Source organism: Phocoena sinus, chromosome X (genome assembly GCF_008692025.1).
Source record: "Phocoena sinus isolate mPhoSin1 chromosome X, mPhoSin1.pri, whole genome shotgun sequence".
Lineage (NCBI taxonomy): Eukaryota > Metazoa > Chordata > Mammalia > Artiodactyla > Phocoenidae > Phocoena > Phocoena sinus.
Genome location: NC_045784.1, coordinates 41997543 through 42018235, shown reverse-complemented (window position 1 = coordinate 42018235; position 20693 = coordinate 41997543). Strand labels below are relative to the sequence as shown.

The 20693-nt window shown below is 39.4% G+C and overlaps 1 protein-coding gene across 6 annotated transcripts in view; it reads right to left on the bottom strand.

Annotated features, from left to right (window-relative positions):
- JADE3 (jade family PHD finger 3) overlaps positions 1-20693 on the bottom strand; it is a 153487-nt gene that overhangs the window by 18571 nt on the left and 114223 nt on the right. For all 6 annotated transcript variants that reach the window (XM_032619543.1, XM_032619544.1, XM_032619542.1 and 3 more), the window contains 4 exons: positions 12809-12999; positions 9418-9629; positions 4283-4450; positions 1770-1886 (listed from right to left, as the gene is read on the bottom strand). In XM_032619543.1, the coding sequence (XP_032475434.1) occupies positions 1770-1886; positions 4283-4450; positions 9418-9629; positions 12809-12999 (688 nt within the window). The remainder of the gene's footprint in view (positions 1-1769; positions 1887-4282; positions 4451-9417; positions 9630-12808; positions 13000-20693) is intronic.

Below are 20693 nucleotides of genomic sequence, written 5' to 3'. Positions count from 1 at the left end.
GAAATAAAAAAACCCACTCCAGAATGTTTCTTCCATCCATCTGTTCATCCACTATCCATCTATCAATCTAATATTTATTGTTCATTGGCCATGTCGGGGGTTTGCAGGATCTAAGGATGAAACAGTTTGAGCTTGCAGCCTACTAGGGAAGCTAAGACTCATAGATAAATAACTACAATAGGGGGCAGAATGTGGCAATATGGGGCATTTTTTCTCTCACCACAGTCATGCTGCCAATTACTAACTGTTGTAAAAAAAAAAATCATCCTTTAAAACAGCAAAAATTGGGGAAAATGAAGGTACCACAATAAGGAAAATAAGTAAATTAACAGACATAAATTCAATGTGCTATTATAAAATGACTAAATGATAATTATGAAAAGATGGGAAATATTTTATTTTTTAGTGGGGAGAATGCATATTCCAAACTAATCTATGATACAATTAAATACGGATATATTTATTCAATAAACACTAATTGAGCACTGATAAGGGGCAAGAACTCTCTTTTGTGCTAGGGAGAGAATGATACATAACCTTGGCCCTCAAGGGGCTCACATGTGGGGCGGAATCAGGAGAGAACTTAGAAAAGCATAAACAGGCAATGTGTTAAGGCAGTAGACCCCATGGGAATAGTTTTCCTTAAAAATTTTCCTCCTTATAATTGCTAAAGTGCTATAGTTAAAATAAATAAAATCAGCAGGAAAATTTTTTTTTAAAAAAGCAAGACAAAGTATCCGATTCTGTCAAATGTAAAAACGAGTTTAAAAACTAAAAGTGTTTTTGGGGTCCAGATTGTGTTATTTAAATACCATTTCCCAGTAAAAGAACCAGGGTTACTTGGAGGAGTGGCTGATCCCAGGTCTAGAGCAAGAAATCTACAAGATGAGCCAGATAGCAAGGAACCTCATGAAACACCTAGAGCCACTGTCCCTAAGCTATGACATCATATGGCCCCCTTTCTGTGAAGGTGAACATGCAAACCTAACTCCAACCAGACTGTATCCTATGCAAGAGGTCTGGGAAGTGGAAGGCCAGCCCTTCCTCCCCTCTCACCAGGAAATCCACCTTATTACACTTGGAATAAAAGGTGAGATGACATTCTGGAAAACTAGATTATGAAGGGTCGACCTTCCTGCCTTTTCTGGGGGTGACTGGCCTCTCCCAGCCCCATCCTCCCCACCTCCAATGTTGCTTTTGGGTGCACCAGCTACGACTTCTACTTCAAGCAGCTGAATTTCTATGCCTCAGATGTCTCAGAAAACTCGACTTGCACTACCATATGCAACAAATATGCCTATGAGAATGACTTTCAAACCTATCAACCAGAATTTATCCATTCAGATGCATCTTTCCCTATCAAATGAGTTGCACTTAGTCCAGCAACAGGGTCATCTGTCAAATCATCCTGGAGCCCAAGTCATCCATCTACAATGGGTGAGCCACACAAGAACATGGGCCTGGTTGTTTAGAAGTTATGGCTTGTTTCCACCCAGGATCATCTAGCTTCAGAACTCACCTAATTCATCAGATTTGACAGTGAAGGATGGAAATTAACCACCACTATGGCTATTGAAAAGAATAAGCTAAAGGGTCCAGAGGCAACATCCAAAAAAGGGGCTCCAGAAATGGTCTGTACAGTAGCAGAGCTCTAGGAGTGAGTGAGAAGCCTGCTGAGTAACCTTTCAATTAGCAGGATGCTCTCACTGGGAGGGTGAGTCTGGCCAATTTGGTGTTAGCCCACTCCACCACTTCTCATTGGGACTTACCTGAATACAAGCCCCTGTCTTCAACTTGCACAGGTTGCAGACTAAGGCCCACCGACTGGGCGGAATATGGGAGACCTTTGTGATTGGTTCCATCCTCTCAGGACAAGCAATGCTGACCTACAAATAAAACACCACCATAAGGCAGAAGGCACCAAGGCATTCCAGAAGTACCTTTCACAAACCATAAATAATATCACAAGAAGCTCAGAACATCAAAACAATGAGGTGAGCCATGTCTCCTAAGGTTACTATGGGACTTAGAATAAATAAAACCCGTCTCTAGCCACTGCTCAGGCCTTCAATCATTTCCAGTAATATAAATGATTCATATATAGGATGAGAGGGCAGGAGTAGAGACTAGGCATGGTTACCTTAATGAATCAAAGATATCTACACTTTACTTAGGAACCAATGAAAGCTACTAAGGAAAGGAATTAAGATTCACAAAATCTAGCACCTCTCACATGTTTGAGATGGTGCCACATGCCTTGTGTTTTTTTCATTTAATAATGAATGATGAAAAACAGCGGCAGTGACATAGTATCGTTGGAAAGTAGCAGCAATCTGTGTAATGAAGAGATTGCAGCACATAAGTAGAAAAGATGAGGATAACATTTTAAAACCAGTCTTTAAAATCATGCTAACTATCACCAGATTATTCTTTCAGCCAAAGTAGCTTTAAAGTTAAATTAGTCTTTGAGAGAGTGCTGAAAGAGATGCTTTTTAAAAACACGGAATTTTTCCGTGTGAAAATAAGGGGTCAAGCAACTTCTGGTAAAAAGTGTTTTCTTTAAAAATACGTACATGAGTTTCTAAGAGAGAAATGACTTTGAAAAGTGAAGGACTGTTGAGTAAGGACAGTTAAACTAGTACAAGTTCCACCCACATCGAGAAACCAATAGTAGAAAGATCAGAGACATCTAGAAAAGCCCCCAAAGTACTAGAAATCAGTATTAGAAACTATAAGAGAATGTCAACAGGTGAGAAAGCTTCTTTTAATTTTAAAGAACTCTTCCTGAGTCATGTTCCAGACTTTTAATATTCTGAAAGAGCCTGCTTTATTAGCGGGGGAATTTGCTGCTAGAAATTAGTGATTCTCAGGCCAAAAACCTCAGAGCTCATTTCACATGTCTATTAGCTGGATGTTCTTAGTAAGAAAAAGAAACCACTACTCAAATTAAAAAAACAAACTGACTTCTATATCCATAAGAATACCATAGTATGTACCTAGAACTTTCAGTTTAACTTTGTGAGCTCGACTGCTAGACAGATTAGACGTTAACAAGAATAAAGGCAGGCAAGTTTTAAAGGAAGAATGAATTTCTGATACAGTATCATCAGCTCCCAATAAACTGAATTCTGCAGTCTCTCTTGTTCTGCAGTTAAAATGCTAACAAATTTGCTGGCTTGGATGGGGTTTGGGGAGAGAGAATGTGAATGAGCTGTCCAAACAGATTTTTTTTTTTTTAAAAAAGGGCAGCCATAGGGCTTCCCTGGTGGCACAGTGGTTAAGAATCCGCCTGCCAATGCAGGAGACTCGGGTTCGGGCTCTGGTCCGGGAAGATCCCACATGCCGTGGAGCAACTAAGCCCGCGGGCCACAACTATTGAGCCTGTGCTCTAGAGCCCGCGAGCCACAACTACTGAAGCCCACGCGCCTATAGCCCGTGCTCCACAACAAGAGAAGCCACCACAATGAGAAGCCTGCGCACTGCAACGAAGAGTAGCTCCCCGCTCTCTGCAACTAGAGAAAGCCCACGCGCAACAATAAAGACCCAACGCAGCCAAAAATAAATTAAAAATAAATAAATAAAAATAAAAAGGGCAGCCATAAAAAGTAAGAAGTAATGTCTGGAAGCCCTCAGGAAATATCAGCAACTGAAGGACCAGATTAAATAGTGAGGGGTGGCATTCTGAATAAAGACACTCTTAAAAAATGGAATACTACTCAGCAATGGAAAGGCGTGAACATTGACACACACTACAATATAGACTGCTAGCCAGACAGAAAAGAGTGCATACCGTATGATTCCATTTTTAGACAAAACGAAACTATAGTGATAGAAATCAAAATGGTAGTTACTCTTGGGTAATAGGGACCCTGATAAGGACTGGAAAGTGGGTGTGAGGGATCCTTCTGGGATGCTCTATGTCTACTTCTGGGATGTCCTATGTCTTGGTCTGGGTTGTGGTGACAGATACATACATGTGTAAAAACTTATGAAACTCTACACTTAAGATTTGGTATTTTTAAGGTAGGTTTTACCTTTAAAAAATGTGCTGCTCATACCCTCTCCTCTCATCCAAATTTATCCAATACCACTGCTAGTACCACCTATAAATTAATTAGCATGGGCTCACATGCCCACTTGCAAAAGAAGGATGTGAGGGAGGTCAAGTGGAACCATTGTCACCTCAGAAACTTGGGCAGGCATGAAGCATCTCCATGAAGCCTGAGTCAGTCTGAACGTTGTGGGAGAGAAAATGGCCTCACAGACCTGGATGAATTCTTACCTCTGGAATCCACAGGGCACAGCTGACGTGAGCCCATTTAGTCCCTGTCCTGGTGGTCTTCATGGCTCCACCTTTCTTTGGACATAACAGACATTGTGGATGAATGCCCAGGACACAGGAGCGACACAGCCAGCTGCCTTCTGGGACCTTGAGGATGCCGTAGCAGGCCTGGAGGCACGAGGAGGAGAGGGGGGTAATGGTTAGTGTCTTCTCACGGGGTCAATGTCTGCTCCGGTACACAGTCACAGAGTACCCTCCACTTTTAGGAGAAAGAGGCAAATAAGGCCAAACGAGCTCATATCCAGGATTTAGTAATTTTAAAACACTCAAAAAAAAAAAAGCAACTTCTAGCATCTGTTTTAAGGTCAGCATGTCTGTCTATGAGAATTAACTTTAAGGACGATAGAGTAAGACTAGAAGGAAATACACGCAAAGGTTAGCCCAACTGTTATCTGAGTTTTGTGATTACATATTTTTTGCCTCCGTTTTCTAAAGCTTTCTCAATGATTATGTATTATAATTAGTCAGTCATATACTCACTGAACAACTTCTACATGTCATGCACTGCTGTGATCAAGAAAAAAGTGTTAAGAAATAAGCAGAATGAAACTTCTGAGGAGCAAATGAGCTGATGTTAAAGAGCCTTAACAGTGCCTGCTGCATAAAAAGCACTCTCAGGAAACTGTAGCAGTTACTTGCTTGAGTTGAAGAAAAAGGGACTTACGAATGGATCCTGAATTGAACAGAATATTAGACTAATCACAGTAGTCCATAATGAGTTCCTGAAGCTACTTCAAATTCCTTACAGAATGAAGTCGGACAAATAAATAAATGAATTACTACTGGAGGTGCGAGGAGGGAGATTAGTTTGGAAATATTTTAGATTTCCTTTTCACTATCTCTAATTTCGCCCATCCTTCCCCCCTTACTGCTCTACTCTCACCATTAGAGACTATAGCTGGGGGTCACCTGGCTCCCCATGTGGCCTAGCATACCTTCACTACTGACTGATTCACCACCGCAGCTTCAAAGTCTGTGCCTGCCCCAGAAAGTTCACCCACACCTCAGATTCCAGTTCCAATAGTCACCATCATGTTACCCCCGCAACTGGCCCCCTTTCCAAACTCTCTCTATCCATATCACCACCATGCTTCGCAGCTTCCAGATCCAAATTCCTTGACTCTTATTATCCACTTTCCTTCATCTACTGTCCCTTGGGCTTGCTACTAATCCCTACGGAGTGGTCACTAGACTCTGACCTTCCTCTCCATCCCCACCACAACTGCTCCAAACAAGTCCTCATTCACGTCATGCCTGGATTGATTTATTTCTAAATTCTCTTCCTCTCCCCTCATACCTTCAATCATTCTTCTATTTGGCTGCCATATTCTTCTTACTAAAACAAAGACTTCATACCATTGCACAGCAATAAACCCTCTAAAAACCCCTTCTGCTCCCACCCCCAACCCCATCTAAAACCAGGGGCCTACTTCTTGAGATGTGTTTTGTAAGGCCAACAAGCTAAGAATGGTTTCCATATTTTTAAAGGGATGTTAAAAGAAAGAAGAATATGTAACAGGGACTATATGTGGTCCTCAAAGTCTAAAATATTTACTATCTGGCCCTTCAAAGAAAAAGCCTGCTGTTCTTCACCTCAATTCTCAGATCACTGTAGCCCCTATGTCTGCTCCACTTCCTGACTCCCACCCTCCACTCAACGTCGTTTCCCTCACCAGGTACTTAGTCGACATCATGTATTCTTCTCTACTTTAACTGTTATGTTTCATCTCCTCAGTGATACTGTAAGGTCACTGGGGGTAGGTCCTTTACCATCAATTTATCTGGAAGGTTCTCTACGCTGAGCTTGAGTAGGTGGTTTGGTAGAACAAATAAATTTCACTCAACAACTGAAGCTGGATTCCAGCTAGGCTGCTGTCACAAAAGCAGGGCATCATTTTATAAGGTCCCTAACCTTCAAAGCTTTTTCTTTCTCTGAGATTCAGAAAGTCTGCAAGGAAATGAAAGCAAGCTTTCTCCCTAAAACAGAGCCTCTTTCAGACCAGCAGAAGAAAAACCAGAAGCTGGTTCTAGCAATACCCTTTATCACCTGGCCATTTTATTGGGTAGAAAATCATTTACTGAGCTCTTCTGTAGACTTATTCCTGGTCATAAGATCATAGAAACTTGTATTTCATTGTAGTGGCTCTCAACTTTTTCTAGACCACAAAATGACGAAGGCTGGACTGCATTTTTTTTAAAAAACTGCACACATGCACGAACATATGTTTTACATATAATTTCAAGGGGTTAATAAATTTAGTGCTAAACATTATATATATGACAGGTATAAAAACTATGAGCATGTACCTTCAGGCAAATTAATTTAGGCCTCAGTTTGAGTGTTCAATACGTGGGCTAAGAAGCAGAAAATGGAATACATTAAGGGCCTTGGAATGGTCCCAATTTTCACAGTTTTTCATGAAAAAATTTAATTGTTAAAATCTAACATCTATTGATGTAAAATAAACCCCTCTTCTAAAGTACTGACCGTAAGTGTATTATAGTCACAGAGGAACAAACAGTTGATATAATATGGTAGTTAAAGAAGAAAAATTATGTTTAATAAATATAATTGTCAACATGTCCCCAATTCTGTTGAGTAAACCAAATCTTCCAAATCATTTAAAGTCACTTTTCAGTCAACAGAGGGAGCTCTAACCTAAGTATCTCTTTAGAATTCAAGTGAACCTACTCACTTCGGAAGAATTCTCTTTTATATGAAACTTTATGTGGCATCAACATCCAGCTTTAACACATACCAGCTTATATTCTGCAAGGCCTGGTCAGGTGTTATTGTCATTTCTTTCTATGTGAGGAAAGGGCACCATTTATTGTCGTTACTGGATATGTTTTCAAAGCAAAATACCTTTAAGGAGAATTTTTATGCTACATTTCATTTTGTTAGTTAAAGAACCTGGAAGTAATTCGTTAATATTTTGTCCCAACTGTGAAGGACAAATACAGAAAATATATACAGATGACCTCAGTACTATTACCTTCAATTCTACTAAAGATCCACAATCATTTATCTGAAAACTCTAGGGTAAGAAACATCAGGAAATTCAGAATTGTTCGTATCTTAGGAAAGTGATACAGTATATACATGGCATATTACCTAACCCCCTAATGGGACCAGGGCAGTGCCATATAATCAAATACATTAATATTTCTCTAACAAAATATATGAGTATTATGACAAAATGGAATAAAGACTACAAATAGCCTCATACAGGGTGAGTTGTGCTACTGCCCTCAAATCAGTTTTGGTGCCAAACTTAGGTAAAAACTTGTAGTTTTCAGAGCTTTAAAATTTTGGAAATGCATAGAAGGGACTGTGGACCTGTACTGCCAGATATTTAAGTTCATACTTAAGTAGTAAAGATTTTCTCTGTCACTAAAGGTGAGACATAAATGCCAGTAACTGGTAGAGTGAATATAAATTTTCAAAATTCACTCTAAAAGGATACAAGTAAAAGGAAGAAAGAGACCCAACTGATCACAGAATATTCTGAGTACCTTTTAATACAGAGGGTTAGGTTAGGTGGCCCACGGAACTAAAATAAAGTCTTAAGTCCTGGTTTCTCTCTATCTCCTGTATTATCTAATCATTTTAATATTTTTGTAGTCAGGATGATCCTTCTAAATTACAAATCATATCCTTCAGGGTTGACAGGACAAAACCGAAGTTCCTTAGTTTGTCAGAGAAGGCCCTTCACATGTGTCCCTTGTATCCCTCTCTACCCTCACTCTCCATGCATTCCCTACTCGACCCCACCACTCTCCACAGTTCTGAACAGCTCAGAGTTGCCTCTAACATACTTTGCCTACTCTCACTACCCCACCTGAACATGTTCTCCTCTCTGCCTGAACACACGCTGTTTTTTTCTGGCATTTCCCTTTGGCCATTAAGATTCAGCTTGGATGCCACCTTCTGGATGGTATCCCCGACCCCCATCCCTCCCATGCACTTCCACAGCAGCATGGACTTCAATCTACAAAAACACTTGGCATACTATGCTAAATGGGCAGTTTCCTTGTAGACCCTACACCAGATTCTGATCTCCCTGGGGGCAAAGACCATGTCTGCCTCTTCATCACTGTATCTTCAGCATGCAGCACAGTCCTGGAACATGGATGGTGTTGCATACCTATTTGCTAGATAAATTAATGAAATGAATGAAACACAAAACAGGTTCAGAAGAGTGAAAAATCACTTAGGGTAAGGGAGTTCAAGAAAGGATTCGAACTAGATCTTGAAAGATATGTAAAGTTTTGTTAGCTGGAGGTGGGAGAAGGCATTTTAAATTGGTGTGGCTGAAACATGGAGACAGGACAGCATCAGGAATATTCATCACTGCCCCACTGAGTAACCTTATTTTGCTAGAGCATAGGGCTTGTGGGGGAAGAAAGGGAAAGAGCTGAAAAGAATGTGGATATCACCATCATCATTACTATTAATTTAAAAAAGTAGTGTGGTAGAGAAAGAATGACAACTAGCTATAAGAGGTTGGGTAAAGTCACTTCACCTCTCCTGGTATTATCTGTAAAATTAAGGAGTGGGATGGTTTTTTACAATCCTAAAATTCTATGATGTTTAAAAATGGAGTAGACCTAGTTTCCTGGAAGTGGTATATTTGGGAGACAGAGGAGGGCTCTGGGTGCCAGGATGAGGAGTCCCGACTTCCAGCTGTAGGAAGTGTAAACTCCCCAAGGTTACTGACCATGGGTGTAACCTGATGATATAACAGGGACTCCAAGGCAGAGGAGAGACTCCCAGGCAGGTAGCAAGGAGACTCCCCAGGGGACCGTAAAAGTATCGAACAAGGCAATCTCAATGGCATGGGCATGAAGATACACAATAAAGACCTGGGTTTAGCCCCCTGGAGTAAAGCTAATAAGTCACCTTGGGGATCATAAGAAGTATTATTTCTAAAGGAATTACTGGAGAACAGCCAGGCCAAATCCTTATTTTCACCCTTAAATGCAAGCTGCTACCCAGATATGGGTGCTGGAGATGATCACTGAACTTCAGAAAGGCTGACCGTGGGGAGGTGGCGGTCTCCACTCTCACTAACCTGATGCACACAGATGTTACACTTATCACAGAACACCATATCATTCCCTTCTTCACTGTCTGGAGACCGGCACACATCACAGATCACATCTTCATCATACTCTATGCCTAGCCCTTCCTCTGTCTCAATAGCATGGTTCATATTTTCATGGCAATGGCGTTCCAGGACTTCTACTGTCTTTTCCATAAGATTCTCATCAACTGGCCCACAACCTGCACAGAAATACAAACAATCAATCAACCCATCAGTCAGCTGTCATTCCCAAATCACCTACTGTGAGCCCGGTGCAGGGGTGGGGAGATTCTAAAGGATAAAACCATCTCTTCCCTGATCTAAAACAACCAGATTTTAAAGAATCTTTTACTAGAGCTATTCTAAAATTTACCTATCATCACATATTAGTGTTTGACACATGAAAGGAGAAATACATTTCACCATATTCTTTGTAAGTTATATATACTGACCCTTTCAATTTTCTGTCCAAATCCTAGCCAGTCTCCTCCTAAATCTGTTTTTCTCTCTCTCTGTCTCTTTTTTGTGGCTGCGCCATGAGGCCTGTAGGATCTCAGTTCCCTGACCAGGGATTGAACCTGGAAAGCCCAGAATCCTAACCACTAGGCAACCAGGGAACTCCCCCGAATCTGTTTTCTCTTATTCCCACTGAGGGAGGACTTTCATTGGACTTTGTAATCTTGAACACTTTAGAGTATAATAAAATAATTAGAATCATATAACTATTTGGATATAAATAACAATTCATTCTTAGCAAATTAGTTCCAATGAGCACATCTAATGGTTACACAAGGAAAATTTCATACAAAAAGGTATTAAGCCATAAAAGAAAATTCTAGGTACTGTATATGTGATTATACATATGAAATATTTATTTTTCAAACCTGACTTTTAGAAAATCCAATAATATTTTCTAATGACAAACTATAATATAAAATAAACTTATTAGCATTCATAAAGGTCTAACTGCAAATTCTGAAATTACCTTTTTTGCCTCTTGATTCCTTTTCCTTCTATACTTTTAATTTTTCTTAGCCTTCTATACATAATAACTCAACTAAAAGATTCATATGATGGCTATTGGTAACAACTAAACATTTTTCTTCTTAGGGGGACTGATGATTTTGTGAGAGCACACATATATTTATTCTAACAGCTTATAAACTCAGGAGTACTTCTCAAAGTGATCCAAAACAAATTTATCCAAATATACCACTTCATCTGCAATATAAGATCCTAAGGAACTTTGGAATTCCACATAAACTACCTTTTCAATGTTGTTGCTACTTATGAAACCAAAAACTATTCAGGTAGTATGTTTAATTTTTCCAGCCAAGACAAATCACACTTTTTTTTTCCTGGAGTGAAGGAGTATAGTGTCTGGTTATAAGAGCACTTGGATTCAAATTCCAACTTGACCTCACATTGGTTATATAAGCTTTGACAAGTTATTTACCCTCTTTAGGGCTTAGCTTCCTTATCTATAAAAATAAGGATAATAATACCAAACTCATTGATTTCTTGTGAGGCAGAGATGAGATCATGTTCATACATTGCTTAGTATAGTGACTGGTATGCAGTAAGCACTCAACTTTTAGAATTCCTTAATCTGAACAAAAAACATGCTTAAGATAATATTGTTTTTGAAAGTTTATTTTAAGCTCTTAGAACCTTACTACAATATCATTCACTCTAAAGGAATGCTGGAGATAAGGTAATCATCTTTTTAAAACTCATCCAAGCCTAAATGCAATGTGGTATCCTGGACGGGATCCTGGAACAGAAAAAGGTCATTAGTGGAAAAACTGGTGAAATTCCAATAAAGTCTGGAACTTAGCTAATAGTACTGTACCTGTGCTGGCTTCTTAGCTTTGACAGATGTATCATGGTAAAGTGAGATGTTAACATTAGGCGAAACAAACTGCGTGAGGCGTATATGGTAACTGTATTAAAACTGCAACTTTTCTTGAAAGCTAAAACTATTTCAAAAAATTTTTTGAAAGCTTATTTAAAAAAAACTCATCCAAAGGGAATTAACTGCAAAATACCAAAGGGACTTTGTTATACGGCAGTGTCATGTTGAAGGCAGCACTGTAATGACTATAGTGTATATGGATGCTGTATGGTTCATAAACACAACTGTACATTGAGCCATCGATCCACTTGATTATGCCCTCACACTCTCATTTTCCCTTTCTGTCAGTCTTTTATTCCCTTCTCTTTGTGGTTCCGACCCTAAATTTTTTTGACCCCTCTCCTTCCTCTTAGAAGGCAGAACAAGAGAAGACATAAAACAAAATGTTTTAAAAAGCAAGGAGTTAGTATTGGTTACTGGCAGAGTAACTATCACCACCATGCCAAACTGGATTTAGTATAATTTTAATTTTGTATTCACATGCATTCAGATACCAACCTCAAAAGAAAGAAAGAAAAAAAGGGGAAGAAAAGGAAAACCACTGATCCTTGTTGTACTAACAATGAACAAATGTGATTCAAACAAAAACAAAATCAAATGTATCCTTTACCATATCTCATACAGAGAGTTAAAAACCACCCAGTTTCACAGGACCACTTGGACCTAAACACTGTTTAGACTGAAAACAGGTCAAAAAGAACTCTGTGTAAGTATAAGGTGAGTTTCCTTTCAGCCTAGGATTTCTGAGCATTGCCGGTATGGTACTGTATGGCACACGTTTACTTTAAAATTACTACTATGTTTACTACGAGGTTTTTTATTTGCTTGCTTTTGCTTCATTCTATTCTATTTTTTGAGAGTAGCATGACAACTCTAGAACTCACTGTAGGTAGCTAAGAACTGCTTTGGGGATGTTTTACCCTAGGCCTGCCATTCTTCTTCCAGGCAGCAAAATACAAGTCCTACATTAAGGCATCCTGGTCACATCAACCTGTCAGTTGCAGTGGTACTGCCTAATGCTGAAGTTGCAGTTTCTCTCCATCAGGTGGAGATGTCAGAGGTGCCACTACCCTTGGCCCTGCTCACTGATCATGGTACTTTTCAGGGCCGAACGAGCAACCAGTCTCAGAATCCTTCTCAACCAGAAGTCCAATCAGCCATGACCAATCTCACACTCAGAACTGGGAAATGGCCTTGTGAAACCTACATGCCATCCCTGATCTGTGATATTCACCATGAACAAGGAAAGACAAGGTCAGATTTAAATGTTACTGCTCTACTTCAATATATTTATGCATTTCAGGAAATGCCTCATTAAGATTAAGATTAAAGAGAAAAATAAATGAAGAGCCCAGAAAAGAAAGGAAGCCACAAAATGGAAGCAAGTTAAAATGGTCCTGACACCTTTTTTAAAAAATCACAAATCAAGTCAAGGAACAAGTTACTTGTGAGGAAACAACTTACCCATTTCTGCGAGGTCTTCATTGAGTTCCTGGAGCCAGAAGATGTCCATGTCATCTAGGTCATAGCGGCACACAGATGCCGCCAGCTCCATGATGTTGATGTAGCCAGGCTCTGCAGTCTCTGGGCTGGAGCAGTGGATGTACTTCCGGGGTCGGATAAATAGGACCTCCTTTACCTTGTCGGCTACAATCCTAGAAAAGCAAAAGAAAGACACTGATAACAATCAACAAATGACAGATTCCAGGCACTGACTGGATGGGCCCAACAGCACTCAGGCCATACATTGGAGCTGAATGTTCTCCCTTCCCACCCTGGAGAAATCCCCTGCTCCGCCAAATGAGAGGCATGACAGATCAGTTTCTAGAAAGTAAATGGTTGTACAAATCCAGCGTTGTTATTTGCTGTGAATACTCTGACTGCTAATAAAATGTTGCATTTACGCTTTTGGTTCCTAGGCCCTTACCACCATTCCTTCTAATAAAATATTGCATTGTGCGTTCTTGGTGCAATGGCCACCACATTTATTTAGAAGGGGAACCAGAAGAAGGGGTGATACCTGTACAAAGGCACAGCCGGATTACATACCAAAGATATATTTTAGCTAAACTCATGATTTTCTACCATGGAGGCCATACTGGATGGTGGTAAAGAGTATAGGCTATAGACTCACACAAACCTGTCTTTTACTGCCACTCACTCGCATGGCGATCTTGGGCAATTACTTAATGTCTACAAAGTTCAGTTTTCTCAGCTAAAAAGGACGATAATCATAAATTATGATATAATAGTATCAAACTTATAGGGTTATTATGACGATTATATGAAATAAAATACGTAAAGTGCTTAGTAAAGTGTATAGTAAAAAACAGATGATCAATAATGCTAGTGTTGGGCTGCCCTGGTGGCACGGTGGTTGAGAGTCCGCCTGCTCGTGCAGGGGACACGGGTTCATGCCCCAGTCCGGGAAGATCCCACATGCCACGGAGCGGCTGGGCCCGTGAGCCATGGCCGCTGAGCCTGTGCGTCCAGAGCCTGTGCTCCACAATGGGAGAGGCCACAACAGTGAGAGGCCCGCGTACAGCAAAAAAAAAATAAATAAATAAATAAATAAAAAAATAATAATGCCAGTGTTATTTTTATATCTCTTATTATTTTTACTATTTAGGTAGATGAGTTAAAGCCAAGAGGCCATGGATTTATACAAACTTAAGCCATTTCCCAACCATAAATGATAGTGACTATAAGTCTGAGTCAGGAAAACACAATGGGATGAAAGATTTCCGTTCTTCCACCAAGTCATCTAGCAGGCCTAAGCAAACTCATTATTTTCCCAAACCCCTCCTGAAACTTAAGAGCCCAAGGCAAGGAAACCAAGCAAAGGAAGGAACAGATATTTCTCATACCAATGACTCGTTCTACAATGAATGTTCTAGATAGTACATGAAGCATCAGAAAATGTAACCAAGACGAAATCTGAATTATTAGTCCCTAGAAATTTTAAAGAACAGGGTAGGCCATCTAAAAAAGAGAGAAAGGGGGTAATCCAAGAGGAAATCAAAAAATACCTAGAAACAAATGACAATGAAAACACGACAACCCAAAACCTATGGGATGCAGCAAAAGCAGTGCTAAGACAGAAGTTTACAGCAATACAATTCTACCTCAAGAAACAAGAAACATCTCAAATAAACAACCTAACCTTACACCTAAAGAAATGAGAGAAAGAAGAACAAAACTTCCCCAAAGTTAGCAGAAGGAAAGAAATCATAAAGATCAGATCAGAAACAAATGAAAAAGAAATGAAGGAAACAATACCTAAGATCAATAAAATTAAAAGCTGGTTCTTTGAGAAGATAAACAAAATTGATAAACCATTAGCCAGACTCATCAAGAAAAAAGGGAAAGGACTCAAATCAGTAGAATTAGAAATGAAAAGGGAGAAGTAACAACTGACACTGCAGAAATACAAAGGATCATGACAGATTACTACAAGCAACTCTATGCCAATAAAATGGACAACCTGGAAGAAATGCACACATTCTTAGAAAAGCACAACCTTCTGAGACTGAATCAGGAAGAAATAGAAAATATAAACAGACCGATCACAAGCACTGAAATTGAGACTGTGATTAAAAATCTTCCAACAAACAAAAGCCCCGGACCAGATGGCTTCACAGGTCAATTCTGGCAAACATTTAGAGAAGAGCTAACACCTATCCTTCTCAAACTCTTCCAAAATATAGCAGAGGGAGGAACACTCCCAAACTCATTCTACGAGGCTACCATCACTCTGATACCAAAACCAAAGACATCATAAAGAAAGAAAACTACAGGCCAATATCACTGATGAACAGAGATGCAAAAATCTTCAACAAAATACTAGAAAAGAGAATCCAACAGCACATTAAAAGGATCATATACCATGATCAAGTGGGGTTTATCTCAGGAATGCAAGGATTCTTCAATATATGCAAATCAATCAATGTGATACACCATATTAAGAAATCGAAGGATAAAAACCATATGATCATCTCAACAGATGCAGAAAAAGCTTTTGACAAAATTCAACAACCATTTATGATAAAAACTCTGCAGAAAGTAGGCATAGAGGGAACTTACCTCAACATAATAAAGGCCATATATGACAAACCCACAGCCAACATCGTTCTCAATGATAAAAAATTGAAACCATTTCCACTAAGATCAGGAACAAGACAAAGTACCCACTCTCACCACTATTATTCAACATAGTTTTGGAAGTTTTAGCCACAGCCATCAGAGAAGAAAAAGAAATAAAAGGAATCCAAATTGGAAAAGAAGAAGTAAAGCTGTCACTGTTGGCAGATGACATGATACTATACATAGAGAACACTAAAGACTCTACCAGAAAACTACTAGAGCTAATCAATGAATGTGATAAAGTTGCAGGATACAAAATTAATGCACAGAAATCTCTCACATTCCTATACACTAATGTTGAAAAATCTGAAAAAAGAAATTAAGGAAACACTCCCATTTACCACTGCAACAAAAAGAATAAAATATCTAGGAATAAACCTACCTAAGGAGACAAAAGACCTGTATGCAGAAAACTATAAGACATGGATGAAAGAAATTAAAGATGATACAAACAGATGGAGAGATATATCATGTTCCTGGATTGGAAGAATCAACATTGTGAGAATGACTATACCACCCAAAGCAATCTACAGATTCAATGCAATCCCTATCAAACTACCACTGGCATTTTTCACAGAACTAGAACAAAAAATTTCACAATTGTGAATGGAAACACAAACGACCCCAAACAGCCAAAGCAATCTTGAGATAGAAAAATGGAGCTGGAGGAATCAGGCTGCCAGACTTCAGACAATACTACAAAGCTACAGTAATCAAGACAGTATGGTACTGGCACAAAAACAGAAATATAGATCAATGGAACAGTATAGAAAGCCCAGAGATACAGCCACGCATCTATGGTCACCTTATCTTTGATAAAGGAGGCAAAAATATACAGCGGAGAAAAGACAGCCTCTTCAATAAGTGGTGCTGGGAAAACTGGACAGCTACAGGTAAAAGAATGAAATTAGAACACTCCCTAACACCATACACAAAAATAAACTCAAAATGGATTAGAGACCTAAATGTAAGGCCAGACACTATCAAACTCTTAGAGGAAATCATAGACAGAACACTCTATGACATAAATCACAGCAAGATCCTTTTTGACCCACCTCCTAGAGAAATGGAAATAAAAGCAAAAATAAACAAATGGGACCTAATGAAACTTCAAAGCTTTTGCACAGCAAAGGAAACCATAAACAGGACGAAAAGACAACCGTCAGAATGGGAGAAAATATTTGCAAATGAAGCAACTGACAAAGGATTAATCTCCAAAACATACAAGCAGCTCATGCAGCTCAATATCAAAAGAAAACAAACAAGCCAATCCAAAAATGGGCAGAAGACCTAACTAGACATTTCTCCAAAGAAGATATACAGATTGCCAACAAACACATGAAAGAATGCTCAACATCACTAATCATTAGAGAAATGCAAATCAAAACTACAATGAGATATCATCTCATACTGGTCAGAATGGCCATCATCAAAAAATCTACAAACAATAAATGCTGGAGAGAGTGTGAAGAAAAGGGAACACTCTTGCACTGCTGGTGGGAATGTGAATTGGTACAGCCACTATGGAGAACAGTATGGAAGTTCCTTAAAAAACTACAAATAGAACTACCATATGACCCAGCAATCCCACTACTGGGCATATACCCTGAGAAAACCATAATTCAAAAAGAATCATGTACCACAATGTTCACTGCAGCTTTATTTACAATAGCCAGGACATGGAAGCAACCTAAGTGTCCATCGACAGATGAATGGATAAAGAAGATGTGGCACATATATACAATAGACTATTACTCAGCCATAAAAAGAAACGAAATTGAGCTATTTGTAATGAGGTGGATAGACCTAGAGTCTGTCATACACAGTGAAGTAAGTCAGAAAGAGAAAGACAAATACCGTATGCTGACACATATATATGGAATCTAAAAAAAGAAAAAGAAAGAAAAAAGGTTCTGAAGGACCTGGGGCAGGACAGGAATAAAGATGCAGACGTAGAAAATGGACGTGAGGACATGGGGAGGGGGAAGGGTAAGCTGGGATGAAGTGAGAGAGTGGCATAGACTTACGTATACTACCAAATGTAAAACAGATAGCTAGTAGGAAGTAGCCGTATAGCACAGGGAGATCAGCTCAGTGCTCTGTGACCCCCTAGAGGGGTGGGATAGGGAGGGTGGAAGGGAGATTCAAGAGGGAGGAGATATGGGGATATATGTATTTGTATAGCTGATTCACTTTGTTATAAAACAGAAACTAACACACCATTGTAAAGCAATTATACTCCAATAAAGATGTTAAAAAATTATTAATAAAAAAGAGAGAAAGGGACTTCCCTGGTGGCGCAGTGGTTAAGAATCCGCCTGCCAGGGCTTCCCTGGTGGCGCAGTGGTTGAGAATCTGCCTGCTAATGCAGGGGACACGGGTTCGAGCCCTGGTCTGGGATGATCCCACATGCCGCGGAGCGACTAGGCCCGTGAGCCACAACTACTGAGCCTGCGCATCTGGAGCCTGTGCTCCTCAACAAGAGAGGCCGCGATAATGAGAGGCCCGCGCACCGCGATGAAGAGTGGCCCCCGCTTGCCACAACTAGAGAAAGCCCTCGCACAGAAACGAAGACCCAACACAGCAAAAATAAATAAATTAATAAACTCCTACCCCCAACAACAAAAAAAAAAGCATGACACCCATTTTAAAAAAAAAAAAAAAAAAAAAGAATCCGCCTGCCAATGCAGGGGACACGGGTTCGAGCCCTGGTCTGGGAAGATCCCACATGCCGTGGAGCAACTAAGCCCGTGTGCCACATCTACTGTGCCTGCCTCTAGAGCCTGCGAGCCACAACTACTGATTCCGTGTGCCACAGCTACTGAAGCCCGCGCACCTAGAGCCTGTGGTCCGCAACAAAGAGAAGCCACCACAATGAGAAGCCTGCGCACCACAATGAAGAGTCGCTCTAGCTCTCTGCAACTAGAGAAAGCCCACGTGCAGCAGTGAAGACCCAACGCAGCCAAAAATAAATAAATAAATAAATAAATAAAAAATAAAAAAGAGAGAAAGAAATAGATATATGTGTCATCATAAAATGATGAAAATTGTTTCTCTGGAAGGCTTCTGGAGCTTCTAGAGTTACTATGTATGTACAAGGATTCATAAACATAAATGTATTCATAAGAATACACATAAATATATACAGAGGCATAGTCCACCCTGTAATTTTAGATTGAATATTTCCTCCTAAGCATTCTTCCAAAAGCTTATGATTCCAAATAATGCATGTGGAATAAAGTTAATAACTACACACATTTGCATATTTTAATTTTTCTACCATATGGAGTTTTAAAAAGCCAACAACAACAAAGTATTTGAGGAAAAAAGTGGAACTCTAAATATTAATTGAAGCTAAAAATTTGGGAACTGCTATCAGAGGCCTGCTTCCAACTGAAATGAACCCAACCGAAAAGGACAAGACATGCATATGAATTCTCCAGAGACTATGAGATTAAATATGCTGCACTTTTTGGTGCATGGCTTATGAGGTAATTATAGAATATCTAAGTTTTTTCAAGATTTATCTTTTTCTAAAAGGAAGAATATTTTGCTTATTCATCTTAATTGCCTCAAATTCTATGTAGAACAAGGCAGACTATAAATGTTCTTGATTTAAACTAATATATTTATTAAGCTTCTGGAAGAAAACAAAGGGGAATATCTTTATAACCTCGGGATAGACAAAGATTTTTTTTTTTTTTTTAATTTTTTTTTTTTTTTTTTTTTTTTTGCTGTACGTGGGCCTCCCACTGTTGTGGCCTCTCTCGTTGCGGAGAACAGGCTCCAGACGCGCAGGCTCAGCAGCTATGACTCACGGGCCCAGCCGCTCTGCGGCATGTGGGATCTTCCCGGACCGGGGCATGAACCCATGTCCCCTGCATCGGCAGGCGGACTCTCAACCACTGCGCCACCAGGGAAGCCCCGACAAAGATTTTTTAAATAAGACACAAAAGCCATTAACCTCCAAGACTGAAAAACGTGTTTATCGACAATGTATAATAAACTTTTACAAATCAATTAGAAAACAACAGAGAAGTCAATTAAAAACTGGGCAAAAAACCTGAATAGACACTTCACAAATAAGGCTATCCAGATGGCGGTTCTCGACCTCATGAGTTAACATGGAAATGCAAACTGAAATCATAATCACCATTACCTGCCAGAATGGCTAAACTTGAAAAGACTGATTAAAAATTGAAGATACTAAGTGCTTGTAAAGAAATGGAGCAAATCGACCACTGCTGCTGGGAGTGTGAATTGGTACAATCATTTTGGCAAACTATTTGGCAGCAGATATTATGGCTGAACATGTGCATACCTATGACCTAGCAAAGCCACTCCTAGGAATATACTTAACAAAAAAGTACACATATGTATCCTAAAAGATGTATAAAAATGTCCGTATTAGGATTTTTCATAATAGCTGAAAACTGAAAGCAACCCAAATATCTATCAAAAGCAGAATGGATAAATAAAATGTGGTATATCACACAATGGAATATGACACAGAAGTGAAACTTAATGAAATGCTCCATGTAATAGCATGGATGAATCTCACAACCATAATGATGAACAAAACAATCCAGTCTCAGTATGAAGGTTAAAAACTGGCAAAGCTGTCACCTATGGTGAAGGAAGTCAGTGGGGAGGAGCAGAAGGAGGGCTTCTGGGGTGCTGGTAATGTTCTCTTTCTTGATCTGGGTGCCAGTTAAGCAAGTGTATTTAATTCATGACAACTGAGTTATACATTAGTTATCTTTCTGTGTGTATATTATATTTCAATGCAAAATTTATAACAATGATGATGCTATCTCACTCATCTTTCATATGTATCTTGAACTAAAGGTCTGAATCTAAGGACTGAGCCTACGACAATAAAAAAAATTATAGGCCGAAACAGTAATACCAAAGGCAAGGAAATGCATGGGTAAAGGGTGGTTAATACACACTCACAAGGAGAAATTCTTATAACGATAGAGGGAAGGTCTATGAGAATAGATGAAAAAATATTCCTTTGGGGTTTTGTAAAATGCAGCTTTAACATCTTCAAGTACACATAACACTGCTATAGCTGGACGAAATCCCAGGATCATCCCTCAGTGATTTTCTTCTCTGGCCACTATACACTTGGTAGAGGGACACTCTTTGAATTGTCACCAGACCACTGAACAAATCAGCAAAAGCTCACAAGCCTAGAGATAAG